General features: G+C 44.6%; 1 protein-coding gene across 1 annotated transcript in view; it reads right to left on the reverse strand.

Moving 5' to 3' along the window:
• The window catches only part of LOC138521590 (phospholipase A2 inhibitor and Ly6/PLAUR domain-containing protein-like), a 176952-nt gene that overhangs the window by 21690 nt on the left and 136335 nt on the right, over window positions 1-18927 (reverse strand). Inside the window, exon 4 of the mRNA XM_069634539.1 lies at window positions 11070-11219. Within this exon, the coding sequence (XP_069490640.1) occupies window positions 11070-11219 (150 nt within the window). The remainder of the gene's footprint in view (window positions 1-11069; window positions 11220-18927) is intronic.

Consider the following 18927-nt stretch of genomic DNA (forward strand, 5'->3'; position numbering starts at 1 on the left):
TTCCCAGTCTGACGACGGGGAATATTCTAAGCATGTGAATCCATGAAAGATACCAATGCTGGAGAAATGGAGTTACAGGTAAGAAACTACTCCCTTACCTTGTACTGCACTTTCCCCCCACCTCCTCCCCCTGCACTTTCTCCTTTTCCCCTTACCTCTGCACTTGCGCGATCTGAATGACACCTGGCCTAGTAGGATCGTTTGTCTGTCTTCCCCTTGTTTCCCTCCCTCCCTGCCTCGTCGCGCCTTGAAACACTTGTGTATAGGCGCGTTACAAATACCTTATCATATCATATCGTATCATATCATATCATATATCATATCATATCGTACTTGATAAGTATGAAATGTATAAATCTAACAATGATTTGCAATATGACTCTTATTAACAGTCTTAAAACACCTGAAAGGGAAAAACAGTGAGTGACTCTTCAAAACCATCTAAAAACCCATGAAACACTGGAGCAGACGTGGTGGGCCATCTGTTGACATAAACCATGAAACACCTGTGACTGTGTCAGCAAACGCATCATAGCCCTTATCCTGTTCCCAGTGGAGTGGGTTTCTGCCTCCATTCTGCAGTTTCTATTCCCTTTTTCCAGGCACTAACACATTGTTAACCGCTATCTCTTGTGTCCAGGACAGGTTCCTGCCTTCCTTCTTTCTTCTTCTGTGCTCTCAGCCTGCAAATGTTTGTGATCAGCGATGCCACTTTAAATGCATTTCACACAATATCTGTGCTCCTGTCTAAAGTGATCCTCGCCTAATATTTATTGACAATCTTTCACATGTACCTGTTGTGCAAATGAGGATAATGGCTTGCAGGCCAAGCTGCACCAGTGTCACGCATTCCAAAACGCATCATGTACGCCACGATGCTACTATTTCACATCATGACACCTCCAGTATTCACACACTACACTCACGTAGAACTCAGGTTGATCCTCCCAGGTTGCAACGTGGGGGCCGAGTTGCACGCAATTTCCCCTGTATTTTAAAACTGAAGCATGATTAATTGCGGCCACACTATGCCTGGCGGCTGCGGTCGCATTGTGATTGGAAGTTGCCTTGGAGACTGAACCACGTCCGGAAGACATGATTGCGTGATCATGTAAGACGCATACGGTCATGTGATCGCATTACCAAGGTTACAGTATAAAGTAACGCTGGAAGCCCCGTACGGCGCTTCACAGCTGCGTTCTCACACCAGCTTGCAGCATTTACTCAAGTTGCTACGAACGTCTGTTAATTCTGGATTTTGACCACGGCTTTCGTTCTAAGCACCCTACTTTTTTCCTCCACTGCTACGACGCTTCTGTTTTGGTTCGGACTCTTAATTGCTACGGACTCGGCGGGGCTATACGGACTGCTCTGCAATTACATTTGGTTTTGGCACTTTGTATTTGCAGATTTTTCCCACGCTCCTGACCTCGGTCTGTGTAACCGGACTTCCTTGGGATTTCCCTGTTCTGTACTAAGCTCAACATACTCTGATTCCTACCTGAGCTTTCATCTGGTTCCACGTTAAGTGCCTTCCAGTCACAGGTGTTACAACAGCTGGTCAAACATCTTTTCCTTCACTTGCACCACTCTAGTGGGGATCTGTCAGGTATCCTGTCCACTTACAAGTATTCCCCAGCATCCCCATTGGTAGGTGCCATTGGGCCTCATTCCGAGGCTGGCGGTAAGGGTTAACGGTCACCGTTAATGGCAACGGTGACCGTTAACACTTACCACCATATTCCGAGTTCCCTTTTGCGGGTTGGCATTTAACGCCTGCTATTAGCAGGCGTTAAAAATCCAACCCGCAAAGGGACCTTGGAGTAAATTACGGCACCGTAATTTACGGTGCCGTAATTTACTCCTTCCCCATTCCCATTGAGCCCTATGGGGGCAGGAATGGGGATGGGGAACCGGTATGGTGAATGGGGAATTACCGGTCCCTCCAACCTTGGAATGGACCGGTAATTACTCCATTCACCATGCCGGATTTCCATGGAGTAAATAGCTCCATGGTTGCTTACCATGGTGCTATTTACTCCATGGATAGCGCCAGCCTCGGAATGAGGCCCATTGTCTTTATTTGTGATTGAATTTCTGCAGATATTGTACCGTGATTGCTTCACTTAACCCTTGTTTCCATTGCATCTACCTGGGGACCCGGTGCATCGTTCCAGCCACCTGTGGCCTCAATGACTGGTCAGTGAGTTATTTATATCTTTCTGACTGGTTCTTGGGGACAGAGGTATATATAGTCTTCACAAGAACCAGTTTTGGCAAACTGTGAAGCCGCTGCCTAGACTATGGATACCGCCGCAGGGGACCCGGTGGCTGCCTTGGTCCAGGCAATCACAGTACTAAGGGCTGATATGGCGGCTGCCACCACCGCCATATACTAATGGTTAGACACCATCCAAAGGGAATGTCACGCCCTCCCGCTAGATCCTGAGTTCGGGGATCCTCCAGCCCAGCCTGTCCCCTCAAATCCCACTTCGCCATAGAATCCTGTTTATGTCCCTACCCCTTTTCCCCTAGCAGCCCCTGAAAAATTCCAAGGCGATCCCCGGAAATTCAGAACATTTCTGAATCAATGTAAGCTTCACTTCCTGTGTCGACCAGAAGCCTTCCCTGACTCCACAACTAAAGCAGCCTTCACTATTTCCCATCTGGCCTCGCCATGCCTGGGCCAGCCCGTTATTGGAGGACAACCGCCCTGTATTGTACGATTTCAATCTGCTAGTGGCATAAATGACCAGGGTGTTCAATACTCGATACAAAGCACAAACCAGAGACCTAGAGCTATTGGATTTGGCCCAAGGAAAAAACACATTGGTTGAGTACATCACCCGACTTGACCAGCTGTCAGTAGAAACTGCCTGGCCCGAAAACAAAAAGGCAATTGTATTCTACAGAGGGTTAAACGACACCATAAAGGATGCCCTGGCAGTGCTAACACGCTGCCTGCCCAGTACCCTGAAATGGTGGATTTAACACTCCAAGTAGACGCTCGAAGGTCCGAACGCAAGACCGAAACAGGAAGGACACCCTGTTCTTTCACTCCTTCCGGCCCACCTTCCAGTGATCCTTCGGGAGAACCTATTCAAATAGAGGAATACATAGTCCTATTTCCGCCACCAAAAGGGAACGACGTATGAACTCCAATGACTGTTTCTATTGTGGTCTGAACGGGCACTTCGTTAAAGAATGTCTGAGGCATCCAAAACCTCCCACAGTTTTTCAGAAGGCTTGTCCGTAGATCTGGGGGCACGGATGAGCCTACACTCGACCCCCTCCATACCATCCCAGCCATACAGTCTCACACAACCCATGGTGGTACATGCTTTATTGTTCTCTACTGACAACACTAGACACCAGGTCCAGTTAGTAATAGACTCCGGGGACACAGGCAACTATATAGATATATCACTTGCCGCGTCCTTGAATCGACAATACATAACAAAATCCACCCGAACCTGTAGAAGTCGTGGACGGCTCTCTACTGGTTTCAGGTCCCATTAGGCAACAAACCACCCTTCTGGCACTAGTCATGCATGATACTCACTGAGAGGTTATAACCTTTGATTTGAACACCACTCCCCAGTTCAGTATAATCCTCGGAATACCGTGGTTACGGGTTCACAACCCAATAATTGACTGGACCCAGGGCCAGGTGTTCTTCGAGTCACCTCATTGTCAGGAACACTGTTTATCTTCACCTACAAGCATGGATTCCCCTTCCCAAGCTCTGGTGGCCATTGCTAGTTGTCCCTTGATGATTCCCCATCCATGGCTCAAGACCCTTCTAATCACGCCGTAGGTGCAATCACGCCTGGCATCCCCTCAGACTACCATGACTTCCTTGACGTGTCGACAAAGGTTGCTCAGAGCATCTACCCCCAAATCGCCCATACGACTGTCCCATCGACCTTGTCTCTGGGGCTGCTATACCATGCAGTCTTATCTATTCCCTATTCCCTATCCCCGTCCGAAGACCAAGCCCTGAAGTATATTCAGAACTCACTCCGGTTGGGACACATTACATCTTCCCAATCGCCCACGGACAGTCCCATTTTCTTTGTACCGAAGAGGGAAGGCGGTCTTCGGCCCTGTGTAGATTATAGACAACTCAATAACATTACAATAAAGAACCAGTATCCCATATCACTGATCAACCCTTTGCTTGACCAACTGACCCATGCCACTGTGTTTACCAAACTTGATCTCAGGGGGCCTACAATCTGGTCTGGGCGAGACAGGGCGACAAATGGAAAACTGCCTTCTGTACCCGGCACGGGCTGTATGAATATTCCATCATGCCCTTTGGTTTTATGTAACGTTCTGACTACATTCCAAAGGTTCATGAAGGAACTATTCCCCGATATCATTGTCATCTATGTGATTATCTACTTAGATGATATCTTGATCTTCTCTCCATCCATGCAAGTACACATCGAACATGTCCCAGAGGTTCTTGCTCGTCTCAAGGCAAATTCATTATACGCTAAACCTGAGAAATGCTTGTTTCACGTTAGAGGTGGATTACCTGGGCTTTCACATCACGTCCAAGGGTCTTTCCATGAACTCATCCAAGGTATCTGCTGTCCTTAATTGGCCCACCCCTGCCTACATCAAGTCCCTGCAGTCTTTTCTGGGGTTTGCTAACTTTTATAGGTGGATCTCAGGGTTTTCTGCCATTGCCGCTGTGTTGACCAAACTTACTAGCCCAAGGAACCCCTTTGTTTGGACACCCACACATCAGGATGCCTTTGTGACTTTAAAGACCGCCTTCACCACAGCCCCCATTTTGCAGCATCACAATGCAGGCCAATCATTTGTGGTGAAAGCAGAAGCATCGTCTTATGCCCTGGGTGTGGTCCTTTCCCAGGTTTGTCCAACTACTGGGCTTTTGCATCCAGTGGCCTATCATTCCTGCAAGTTCACACCCACAGAGTCGCACTACACTGTTCTTGAGAAAGAATTGTTAGCGGTCAAAGACGCATTTCAGGTTTGGAGACACCACTTATTGGGGGCTAAGCACCTCATCTCTGTTTACTCCGACCATCCTGAATTTGTGTCAATAGCCGCCAGGTCCCTTGGCACATATTCTTTTCGGCCTTTGATTTCGTTATTCGCCACCGCCCAGGGGTTGTACATGGTAAGGTAGATGCCCTGTCATGCTTGCCTGGTAGTGATTCCCTCCCAGTCCTTCCTGATACCCTGTTGGACAAAATACATTTCATCTGCCTCTGTACTCCACCCCCATGCTTACTCCAGTCTGTTCGTCAATGGGTGTCTCACAACTCAGATGTGTTACACGACTGGGACCCAGTGTTTCAGGATGGTCTACCCTTCGTAAAGGAGAGACTCTATCTACCCACGCAGGAAACGCGTACCCAAGCTCTGGAGTGGTCCCATGATGCGATTATCAACGGTCACCCTGGCCAAAAACACACCTTGGTCCTTCTGAAACGCTGGTGCTGGTGGCCCACTATACGTAGGGACACCTACAAATACGTCGCCATTTGTGCCCAGTGCAAAATTCGTAACAGACGTCCTCATGACCTGCTCCAATCTATGCCCCTTCCTCCCAAACCATGGCATACAGTAACCATGGATTTTATCACGGACATGCCACAAATAAAGAAGTATGACCCGATCTGGGTGGAATGCTTTATTCCTTGTTCGGGTATCCCTTCCACTTCTGTCTTGGCGGGTCTCTTCTTTCATTCAGTGTTCTGTCTCTTTGGCCTTCCCTCTATTCTAATCACAGATTGGGGCTCTCAGTTTACCTCCCGCTCCTGGAGGGCACTCAGAAACTTATTGGGCATTGACGCACGATTCTCTTCATCCTATCACCCCGAGATGGATGGGCAGATAGAATGGGTTAACCAAATTCTTGAGCAGTATTTGCGCTGCTTGTCCCTCCAGTACCAAAACTCATGGCATCAGGTTCTGCACATCGCTGAGTTTCCCTATAACAATGCTCCACACTCTTCCACTGGCTTCTCACCGTTTTACACTTTATATGGTCAACATCCCTGTGTTCTGTTTATTCCTGACTTTCCTGCCTCGCACACACCTGTAGCGCACATCTGCCTTAGGGACTTAAAAGCCATACAGACTCAGGCCCTCGCTAATCTCAATGAAGCCCATGTTTCTATGCGTCGTGCGGTAGGCAGGAAACGCGTAACAGCACCCTCTTATGTGGTAGGTGACAGGGTATGGCTGTCCACCAAGCACCTCCCTATTCTCGGTTGTCGTAAATTGCAACCTCGGTACGTAGGTCACTACAGGATTACCATAGTCATCAATTGTGTTGCGTATTGCCTCTCCTTGCCTGCCACCTGGCGCATTCACCCTGTTTTTCTTTCATACCTCCCTTTTGAAGCCCTGTCCTGTCACCTCCCGGGTAGTTCTGCCTCCTTCACCTGTCCTGCCTCCTTCACCTGTCCTGCAGGGTTCCTTGGGTGCATATGAGGTCCATGAGATCCTTGATTCCAGATTCAGGAGGGGACATTTGTATTACTTGGTGGATTCAGTGGGGTCCGGCCCTGAGGAAAGGTCCTGGGAACCCGTGGGTGATGTCCACCCCCCCTCTCCTGGTGTCTCAGTTCCACAAGTCTCACTCTTCTTGCCCACTGGGACGTGGGCCTTTGGGGGGGGACTCTGTCACGCATTCCGTCATGCATCATGTACGCCCGATGTTACTATTTCATGTTATGACACCTCCAGTATTCACACACTACACTCACGTAGTACTCGGGTTGATCCTCTCAGGTTGCAACGTGGGGGCCGAGTTGCACGCAATCTCCGTATTCCAAAACAGAAGCATGCTTCATTACGGCCACACTGTGCCTGGCGGCTGGGGTTGCACTGTGATTGGAAGTTGCCCCGGAGACTGATCCACGTCCGGAAGACACGATTACGCGATCTTGAGAGGGACACGGTCACGTGATCGCGTACCAAGGTTATGGTATAAAGTAACACCAGAAGCACCATACAGTGCTTCACAACTGCGTCCTCACACCAGCTTACGGCATTTACTCAAGTTGCTACGAACTTCTGTTAATTCTGGATTTTGACCACAGCTTTCGTTTTAAGGACCCGCTCTTGTTTCCTCCACTGCTACAACACTTCTGTTTTGGTTCGGACTCTTAATTGTTACAGACTCGGCGAGGCTATACGGACTGCTCTGCGCTCACGTTTGGTTTTGACGCTTTGGATTTGTGGATTTTTCCCATGTTGCTCACCTTGGTCTGTGTAACCGGACTGCCTTGGAATTTCCCTGTTCTGTACTAAGCTCAACATATTCAGATTCCTACCTGAGCTTTCATCTGGTTCCACGCCAAGTGCCTTCCAGTCACTGGTGTTACAACAGCTGGTCAAACATCTTTTCCTTCACTTGCACCACTCTAGTGGGGATCTGTCAGGTATGCTGTCCACCCTCTCCACTTACAAGTATTCCCCAGCATACCCATTGGTAGGTGCCATTTGTGATTGAATTTCTACACATATTGTACCGTGATTGCTTCACTTAACCCTTGTTTCCATTACAGACACTGTCGACGAGGCTATCATCCTCGCCCTCCAGGAGTGTGATGTGATTGAATTTCTGCACATATTGTACCGTGATTGCTTCACTTAACCCTTGTTTCCATTACAGACACTGTCGATGAGGCTATCATCCTTGCCCTGCAGGAGTGTGATTTCACAAATATGCTCTAGCCTGGATTGCTTCCTACCTTCAGTGTCGCTCCATTTTAAAAATTCTAGAACTAGCAAACCTCTAACCCCACCACTGTCAGTGTCAGTATCCCCCAAGCATCAGCTCTGCACCCTCTGGTACCTCTCCTCTAGGTAGCCTTATATCATCCTTTGAATTTCACTATCACCTCTTTGCTGACAACACTCGCATCTTTTTCTCCTTTCCTTCCTTCACAACAGCCATCTCGGAAGAGGTTATTAGTTGTCTCACTGAAAACCGCCACAAGATGGCTTTGTTCCTTCATGCTGAGCTGTTTCTGCCAGCCACCACAGTCAGCCCCATCTCCTCCCCATCTAAGCACATTGCTCCCTCAACCAAGGCTTACAACCTTAGGGTCCTCTTTGAAAGTTGCCTCCAACTACATTTATCACTTCGAGTGACTCTGCTGCTTGTATTAACCTTTTGAACATTTGTAAAATTCATAAATTGTTTACACACCATTACCAAAAACTCAAATTTTCACCCTTGTGCCCAGCATACTCAAATATTGCTCATGTCTACTCTTTGGCCTTCCTCTCTACTCCTTTCTTCCTATAGGCAAAGTCCTCAACGTTGCTACCCCAACTCACTGCAATATACCCAGATCTTCCCCCATGGCTGCCTACGACACCATGCTTATTGGCACTCGATGCATAACTGCTACTACCTTTTCAAGTTCCTTCTCCTAGCCTGCAAAGCTATCAATGGTTTTTCTCCTCAGTAGCTAACTGTATCTGTCTACTCACCATCTCATTCCCTCTGCTCGTCCTCTACACTGAACCTCACTGCCCCATGCCACCACGTGTCTTCTCTCCCTTCTGCTCTTTCTCTCTACTTGCCTCTCTCCCTTGGAATATGTTGCCCGTTGCAATCAAAGCCAGGCCGACTGTGAATCTCTGCAAACCTTGGCTCAAACTTCACCTACTGACCAAAGATGGAGCTTTTCCACCACCCCACCCATCCTCCCCACATGACCCCACAACTCTATACTTGTATATTCGTTCTGAAGCTGATTTTTGAGTGCACTATAAATGCCATTAAATGAAAGAAATGTGACCAGAACTCCTATTAAGTTTGCAGAACTTGCTCCCTGCATTAATGTTCTCTTCATAAATAACATGTTTCTTTGTCACTGGTCTATGGCCTGCTTTCTTCACACCCTTCCAACCTTGTTCATTACTTGTTCTAATCTTTGTGCTATTATAATGCACTCTTCAGGGGCATGCCTTCGCTATCTGAAAATGTACTTTGCAAGTCATTTCTGATAGAAATTGACATCCCTTTACTTCAAGTAAATATAAATACAAGTATATAAGTCACACTGGGCTTGATGTTCATTTCATTTTTCATGCCACTCATCCTAACATTAAACTTTTTGTAACATTGAACCATATTTATTGATTCAGACGGCCTCAAGCTATGGATGTGAGGATAAAAGGGCTGTGACATCAGTCATTCCACTGGGGTCCAGGGGTCATCAGGAGATAATGTTTTCTTCCACTGTGTACTATTTTAGAAAGGTCTCAGTCTAGAGATGGCTTTTCACATTCTCAGTGCCATATATATAGACATCATAAGAAAAATATTTATATATCGAAGATGGTATTTTTACAGTACCGCAAAGCTGTAAGAATGCATTAGTAAGCGTTATAAAATTGTATTAGAATTTAGGGCTGTAATGGCTCTCAGTCCAAATCAATAGGCCTGATTGCGCTGAGGGTCTTTAATGTGAAGGGGGATGGTGGGTGTGAGAAAAAAGTCAGACTGCAGGAGAAGCAATTCTACCAGCATGGAATGTGGCTTTCACTGAAAAATGAAGTCTGCGTTCCTGGTGACCTGATGCAGATGGGTTGATTCACAAAGCTTTTTTCCAGATTTAAGCGCAATATAGAATTGGAAAGGTTTGTATGTTTCAGTTGAACATACTTCACAAAGCAAGTCATACATGACTCACTGGTCAAGTGGTGTCTTCAGAAACTGCACATGTTTATGAGCAAGCAGCTTAAACCCTGAGCTTCTAATTCATGCACAACCTACCAACAAATCTACCTAAGAGGGCAATTAGACGGGCGTGATAGGGAAAATGTATGGGAGGAAAAAACTGTTTGTGAAAATCCACAAATCGTAAATAACCTGAGTAATTGTAAATATTTGCAAATGCATTTCCCACAACTATCTTCCTAACTAACTTACAGCTAAGTGTATATACCTTTATGTAGCAGATAGTTGTGTGAAAAGCACAAAATGCTGTGAATATGGCACTGTGTGCAGGAAGTGACAACAGAGAAGTGAACTTATTGTAAATTAAGCATGTTTACCATGTTTTTTGTGCAAACCATATCCTCTTTTACTTTCGGGCCACACTGAGGTGTAATTTATGGATTGCATACATTACTCGCGTAACTGCCAATCTTCGTGAGTTGGCTAAACTGTTCTTTCAAAAAGCTCTTTGACGATCTGATGACATTGCTTCTAATGGCCACCTGACATGAAATGATCTAGGCAATCTGGCATGGCAGGAAATGCTGGATTTCTCTGACTGCACATTCAGAGTTCACAGCATAAGCTGGCCAATGTACATATCGAATTTGAATAATTCACAATCGTTTTACAGTTTTTCTTACCACAACCAGTCTCTCCGTCGAATATTTTAAGATTGTAGACATTCGAAAAAATATCTGCCATGCCATTGTAAAGTGATAACATTTAAAACTCTGTATTCGTCCAATGATCCTATGTCAGCCACATTGTATGGCATCTGGTGTCACATGGTCCCACAGACATTTCCCGGTCCTGAATTATCCCTTAAAGCCTTCTAGGCTGCAATGAAAAATACTGTCTTCGCAGAAGGGGCCTTCTTTGTGTTGTGCGCATGGGCCCAGCAACAGATGCAGCAACTGGATTATGGACATTGCCAACTTTCGTAGAATGGAGTTGTGTCAGGGCACAAACCAGAAAGGATCAAAAATAGAGATGCAGCCAAACCATGAAACGTCTGAAGATTGTCCGAAAGACCTCTGTTAGACATTAACCAGTTATCAATGCGCATGAACACCCTCACATATTTTTTTTTTTTTCATGTCCAAAGGGGATGCACAACATGTTATACCTCATTCACCTCTACTGGCAATAAAGCAGTCTCTGGGTTTACTAATCACGTGGGCATTAGAGTCGCATGTAGACAGGAAGATATTGTAATTTTTTTCAAATACATGAAAGTCTTCGTCCACATGAATGAAATTCACACAAGAAAAATCACATTGACACAGATCGCACAGATGGAGCCTCGATCAGTCATGGAAGGAAAGTCATCACACGGGATCACCTGGTCTTTCTGCATTTCCTGTAAAGTTGACGCATTGGTTCTCATTCCCAAAGCAGGTAATATCTTCGACATCTGTGCAGCCAGTGGCTGACTGGTCGGAGCTGCAGTCTAGGCACTTGAATCCATTTGGGGTCTGGAGAATAGGAGGGCCTAAAAGATATCAAGGAAAGCAAAAGGCAAGTCAGAGCATGTTTACAATATATCTGAAAAATCAAAAATAGCACCTCACAGAACGGCTTTCCTCAAACAGTTTATTGATGCCAATTTTTTGTAATGTTAATTTGCTTCTTATGCTAATATTAGTCACAGGTGCTGCATGATATATTTAATTCTGTAAAAAATAGAGATGGTAATTTTCTAGGCTCCAGAGTGTAAGTCAGGTGTAAAAGCATTCATGCCTTATTTTTTTCACTCCTTCATGCCTTATTTTTTTCACTCCCGGGACCTTTTCCTCAATCTGGAGACAGCGAAGGAACACAAAACATAATTAACTTTTCCTCTGTGCATTCCTTCCCAGACTTCGAAGCACACACACATTTACGCTATTTACGCTGCATGATGTTCGAAGGCAATATAACTGTTTTTAATACAATAATGTAATTTACAGGCAATATTTACATGCTTTTTTAAAACGGGGATTAAAATAAGAATAAGGAGGATTGTGCTTGTTTTCTCAGCTTCTATTTTCCACTCGTTTTGTAAACGTGAAAAAATGCAGGTAGGTTGCCGAACTATGCATAACTGCTAATGTTGGTTCTCCCCTGCATGCAATTACCACTTTTAGTAAAATTACCCTTTTTTGACAAACTATTAACTATATGGGGTAAAAATAGAATTTGGATTAACACCCCAGAGGGGGTTTCAGACGGCCTCACTGCCAATCAGGGAGCACGGAATGCAGGCTTTACCTCAAAGCAAATCCCATGTTCTCAGCCTGCATTCCATCTCCTGTGAGAGGGGGAGGCAGCCATTTTCCTGCTGGGCAACAGGTAAGTGGGCATATGTGCTCTTGCCCTATTCCCCAGTTCCACTTCTCTCGCCCACTCCCCCCACCCCATCTCGACCCCACTTATCTGCAGCTGCCTCATCACTCGTTGGGAACCTGGGACACTGTTTTTTGGCGCTTCCCCTCCATCGCAATATCCGCAATGGGAAGGGAGAAGGGACTATGTGTAGTTCCCTTCTCCCTTGACCATGAGAGCCATCTTGTTTTGTATTTTTATTTAAAGTTGAGAAACAGCAACCATGCTCTTTCTCAACTTCAAAAAACGATCAGCATCCCGGTAAGCATGCCGTGATGCTCAAAGCAATAAAACCCTCCATTTGGCGGCATTGCCATGTCTGCTTAAGTAAAATGTATTGTGAACTTCCTGGAGGCTTGTCGTAAAATCACCTGGCTCGACTGTATTGGAAACCCTCTTGAATTGATGCATGTTAAGTTGAGAGAAGAAGACAAACATTTAGTACTCTCCTCAGCAGTGAATTTAGAGTCTGGCCATTGAAGGTACCAATTAATAATTCATTCATGTTCTGTGGTCTTGAAGTAATTTCAAATGGATTCCCGCCTATCCAAATCTGCACCAACACCATGCACCCCCTTGCCCTTTCAGCCCAACAGATTCAGCCAATGTGCCCCTTTACCTTGCCATCATCCTTTCACTGTTACCTGCAAAGATGGCTAAGTAAAAAAAAAAAAGAATACAACAAAATACCCCAAAATGTGAAAATCAGTCATACCAAACAAAACATGTTTCATAAAAGGCTTAATAACAATATCAGGGGATGGAAGTGGGGCGTTCCCTGTCTTACCAAGTAATACAGTTGGTCATTTGTTTTAACCCTGCTGAACCCTCTTCATCACCCAAGTCATGTCTCATTGTACTTCAAAGAGGTAAATGACCATTGCTAACAGTCGAGTAAAACAGATTTTGGGGTTGGCCACCTTCTGCACCACATATGACCGTAACTGGCATATATAGCATTACACTGTCCCTTAAACCAGCCAGCAAGATAGGTATTAGGATTGGCAAATGATTTCTGAAAACCACTCCACTTTCAAACCTCTTAGTCTCCACCACGCAACATTTTAGCATAGTTTTGTTTAGTTTTTTTATTGCAAACTTCAGTTTAATAACAAAAAAATGTAACTTGTTACATTTATTAATCCAGTCTTCCTTTCTCTCAGCTACTAGGAAAGAAACACAAAGAATCCTCAATTTGAGCAGGTAGTCATGTTGGCCAATCTACTTTAATTCAAGTTTATAGGATTTCGTGAGGCAAGTTGCGTCTCATTCCTTAGTATCATGCCCAAGTAGTCCATTACGGCGCAGGATAGGTTGATATTTGTTCCAGAGACAACATATGGCCACCATGTTTCCATGTCGTCACCTAATGGTTTAAACTTTCCGAGATGTAAAGTACGCTGACTGATGGTTCCTGTGCATGTTATGAGCAAATGCTTTAGGGATTCTGTTGCGATGGCACAGAATCGACATTGATTATCAGTTGCTTCTTTATTCTGTCTTAACCAGAGCATATCTTTTGTCTGTAGAGCATTTAGTTTGAATCTTAAAAATTGATCCCAATGGTATCGTGATCGGCAGTGCAACAGGTATCTTGGTTGTTCATTTAGCTTATTTCCACCCACTCCTAGAGTGAGCGCTGTTTTGAGTTTCCACGTTTTTCTAGGTTAATAATCCAGCACCAGATCTCAAGTTTCTTCTTGGCTATTTGTGGGCAGTCAAGCAGATCTGGTTTATTTATACCGGCGACGTCCAAAATTGCATCTTGCTTGCTTTTCCAAGTTTGCAGCAGTGTGGTTTGCATTCTCTCATTTCCAGTTTCAAATATCTGATAGGCTGGAATTGATGCACTTAGATGCATTTTTCTAAAACAACAACCACAAGTGATCTCAAACAGAAATAAAACAATCTGAGGCTCTACTCACTTTACATAGCATTGAGATTTCTTAGATGACAATTGATTTTTCATTAAATCTCTTTAACAATAAATTATAAGAAAGATGTTAATGCAATCGTTAGTTTTCTTTTTGAGTCTTCAAAACATAGAACCCACAAGTCGTCGGCACTCAATGTTTGATGATCACCCAGAACCCTGCCCAAGTAAATAGTTCTCGTTTATCGCAATGCAAAACAATATAGAGTGAAGTGCTTTATGGACTCTGGTTCAATATTAACTTCCTTAGTTTGAAATGCATTTAAACAAAATTTCAGAAATAAGTCTATCTGGAAATTTTACTTTATTTCTGGATTTCGTTACGTTTTTTTGCTTCTGGTGGAGGCAAAAGCATCCATTTTTGTTTGCGTCTAAGCACGCCAGTTTCATACCAGTCTTGTTGAAAAAGTTTTTCCATAACTTTATTTGGGTTTGTGTGAAGCGTTTCCATCTCTTAAATCGTAGTGTTCCATTACTTGCTCACATCGTGTCATCCACTGTACAAGCATATTGGGTTTGTCTAGGCCATCTGAAAACTGCAGTATCTCAAATTGGGGTAGGGTCGGTTTGATGGATATTTTGCGATAGAGAGCCAACATGTTCCAAGAGACTCTCGAACTTAGGGATGTCAAGTTTAGTTTGTGTCTTAAACACACCGTTTGAATCCCTTTAGGCAACCACAGAACCTTCGACCAAAACATGTTTTCCAGTGTGTTCCAAATTGTGTCCGGACATCCCAAGGCACAATCAGGACCATGTAGCGTCAAAGGTTCTGCTTTTTGTTTGTAAAATCGTATGGCTGACAGCAGAGAGAATTTCCCATATTTTTTCTGTAGGGCTGCTGCCTGTATGGCTAGTTGGCAAAAATTGCCTTTAATGGAGTTGACCCAAATCATATCATTACGGCTAGCACTGATTTGCATACCTAAGTATCTAGTATTTGAGACCGACCTCACCTGTTCCTTTCCCAAATATCATTTGTTTTTTCTTCCTTGCAGTGGATTTGTTACCAGATTTTGCAGTGTCAGGATTTCAGATTTCTTTGTGTTAATAGTTAGGCCATTTTTAGCTAGAGTCCAGCAAAACCAAATCATCTGCATAGAGGATCCAGTTTATTTCTTTAGTGCCAATTTTTGGATGTAATGCGGTGATGGTATCAAACTCGTCCCCTATGTCGGATATGAAGAGATTAAATACGATAGCGGCCAAAGGGCATCCTTATTTAACCCCACAGTAGGTTTTAATTAGATTAAATAGGGTGCATCTCCGATCAGCCTGATTCTTATGCTGGTATTGGTGTGTAGATCTTTAATTGCTGCCAGCAGGCTACTCAGACAGTTCCACTTGCGCATCTTCTCCCATAAGAGCTCACGGTTGATGCTATGAACGCATGGGAGGGATCAATGAATACTCAATAGACCCATTTTCCTGCCATTATAGCTTCGATTTTCTCGGTATTCAGGATGAGAAGGTTGAGCCCACAGCCTACCCCTTTCACAAAACCTGTTTGTCTAACGTCAAACCTCCCGGTAGATTTAATCCAGGCCAACAATTTCTGTTGTAGCAGTGTGGAATAGACCTTGCCCAAAACGTCCAGAAGAGAAATTGGTCTGTAATCCTTGGGATCCGACCTGTTGCCCTTTTTTGAATATTGGGACAATTGTAGCGGACTTCCATGATGCTGGAGTGTATTTCTCTCACAATCCATGTTATTATTAGACCACAGAGCTCAGCCCATTTTTCCGGATGTTATTTAAGGGTAAAGTTTGTCAAACCATCGGGGCCTGGGGCTCTTGATGTACTTGCCCTGTTGATGATACCTAAAATATTGTGTTCATCAAACGATAGATCCCATTCGTCAGTTGATAAATCAGCACAGTCAGCTAGATGGCCCTTCTTGGCATAGAGCTCAGTATAGTGTTGTTCCCAGTCACTTGCAGTTACCATGTTGAGTTGCACCGCAGAGTCAGGACAGGACTCTTCCTTTATGATCCTCCAAAATTCGCAAGCGTCTTTATTTGCAAGTCTCGTCAGCATGGCTTCGGCATCTTGTTCGAGCTGAGGTTTTTGGGCTTTCACCCAGTTCTTATGTTTCTGTTTAGCAACTCTTGCTTGTATGAGTCGTTCCTCCTTCTATGAGTCCTCTTTCGGAATAGGATCAAGCCTTTGTTGGTTCACCCAATTGTCGCTCCTTCGTCTTTTCCTTGCAGTTTAGGTGGTTGTGTGCATTCATTAGATGGGGCCTGTGCAACTGAAACAAGTGCAAGTCCCAGAAGGTCTTTCCCTTTGAAAGTTGTACAAGTGGCTATCTATTGTGTAAAGTAGTATATAAGGGAGGCCCCACTTGTAAGGGATACCTTTCTCCCTATTGTTACCTCTTTAAATCCACTTCTTTTTGCATAGTATCCCCGTCAGATCCTTGTACAAATGCAATAAATGGCCTTTCAGAACCATTTCTTCTCATTGCCAGACTTTACCCATAATATTGTTGTTTGGGTAAATGAAAATGCACTCTTTCGATGACAACCTATTCTGTGCCGATCTTGGGTAAATGATCTATGGGTATGATCAAGGCAAATACTGTTAGTTTCCAGTGCTTGCAGAATCTTTTGGAAGACTGAATGTAATCAGTCAGATGGTCATTCACAACTGATGCTGAGAATCCTCCAACATGACTAATACGGACTAATACTGCACTATCTGGGTCTTTATGTCTCCCTAAGCGCTGACATATCAGCCTTGTTCTCCATGGATGTCTCCCTCAGGAGCCGTTTCATACTATCTTTAGTGTTTGGCAGTTGATGGTCCAGGGAATGGGCTCACCTTGAAGCAGTAGCTTTTGCCATTTTCTCATATCGATTTCAGATTTTTTATATTTTCATCTGGGCACCTTGAGGTTCTTTTGAGATTAGTTGATGCCACCCTGTGCAAAGGTATAGATTATGTCTGTGGCCCATTGCGGCCCTGTCGCAGTGCCCCCCACCCGACTCTCTGTGCCTCACCAGGAAAGTAGTACAGTGCTAATCACAGCTTTGAGTGGCATCTCAGGGCACTGGTTTGCGCCCAATGACCTGGTCTGAGGTAGCCACATCTTTTCTTTTCTCCTGTGGCCCGTTTACCTTGCTATTCGTGCCTTATCAGTGTGAAATTGCAACTCTTTGGTTCCAGGAGCAGAGCGGGGAAGTCAGCACAGGTTTCACCACCTCAGAAGAGGGTGTCCTCCCTCCACAGGCTGCTTAGGTTAAGCGCCATTGGTGCCATTTTGATGATGGTGGCCACACCCGTGTCAGAGGCTCAAAGGAACTCTGACAGGCTCAGCAATGCTTCCTTCATCCTTTCTGTAGTAATGGATTTCGTCTGATGGCCATCCTTTTGTTTTTGGCTACTTTGGGATAAATGCAGTTCCATTCTTTAAAGTATTTTTCAGGGCTGGAGTGGAAGCTCACAGGAGCCATGGCTCATGGTTGTCGTGCATCGCCACATCCCATACACTCAGTTATTCTTAAATCTGCTAAGCACTGGTCACCTCTACTTTACAAAGCAGTTAGAATTCCAATGACACTTTGTTTAATGGGAACCAAACTTCTATTTTACCACAGAAATGTACCATCAGGATTGGCATAACTTTCATTGCCCACTAAGTGACCAAGCACTGACCTGAAATTGATCAATGTATCTCAAAAAAGCAAAACATCCCTTTGATGTGCGACGGGAGGTGATAGGGAAGCCTTCACAATAGTTTCATGGCGTTCACCTAGGCCCCTCCCAGAAGTAATGCCTACTCAGGCATTGACATCATGTACTTAGTTTGCCAACTATTTCCAAATATGTCGAAGGAGTAGCATCATTTGTCAGGTATTGTTATATGCTTTAGCACTGACAACAAATGCCAGATATGACAATCATATGCCAGATATTGCCATCAATATACAAACCATTTCCAGGTTTTGTTGCCATAACCCAAGTTACTTGAACCTGTGCCATCAAATGCACAGTTGATCACGCCAATGTCAAGCACGTGACCAGTTAGTATGCAGTGTCATATTCCATTGGGTCCGATTAAGGTTCATGCCCTTGGTGACTTGATGAAAAGGCTTCAGCAGTCCTTTCTGAGCAGAAGGAATGCTGAAACTCACAGGCTAACAATGAATGCCTTTAGAAAAGGGTGATTTCTAAGAAATATGACATTTTCGTCAGTTACCAAGTAGTTCTTCTATGTATTAAGTGCAGTATTAACTTTCTGTGATAACCTCCTGCTTCCTGGTTGTGAAGTGTGGAGACACACACACGCACACGCACACACATACACCCCCCACCGCCCCCTTACCCCATTGCACTTCAGTTAGAGGTTTTAAACAGGGCAGCAATGATGGCCTAGTAGCACAAAAGGGGGACCAGTGCAGAGACCTCCTGAGCTAGTTGTGAAATTCAGTTTTAGTTATTTTCTTTAGAATTATATTTCAAAAGTATGTGGCAGTGCTCATTTGCTAGTGGGAAGTTATCAGGAAGTTCATAGATATTTTGTTCATTTCATGACAAAAGGATTCCGCTGCAGAGGAACCTGCAAACCTTGTGCAGCACGCTACTGGTCACCAGCTGGGTTAGAGCATGGCAGAACCAAAACATGAAATGTCAATACAAGAAAATATGTTCACAAAAATGATGACCACAAAAAAGACACATTTGAAATGTGTAGACACTCAATTAATGCCATAGTTCCTCATTAACTTAAATGTGAAACCAAACTATGCCTTTAACAGTGTGTTTAAGGTTTCTATTGTGGCGTTAAACCCCTGTTCCAAGGGCTGGAACGGGGGTAACGGCTAGGCATCCCAACTTAACGGCCCGAGCGAATGGCCGCCATGGAAAGGTGCTGGTGCAGGTGCTGAGAGGAAGGAACGGC

Source organism: Ambystoma mexicanum, chromosome 1q (assembly GCF_040938575.1).
Source record: "Ambystoma mexicanum isolate Mex_15411 chromosome 1q, UKY_AmexF1_1, whole genome shotgun sequence".
Taxonomy (NCBI): Eukaryota; Metazoa; Chordata; class Amphibia; order Caudata; family Ambystomatidae; genus Ambystoma; species Ambystoma mexicanum.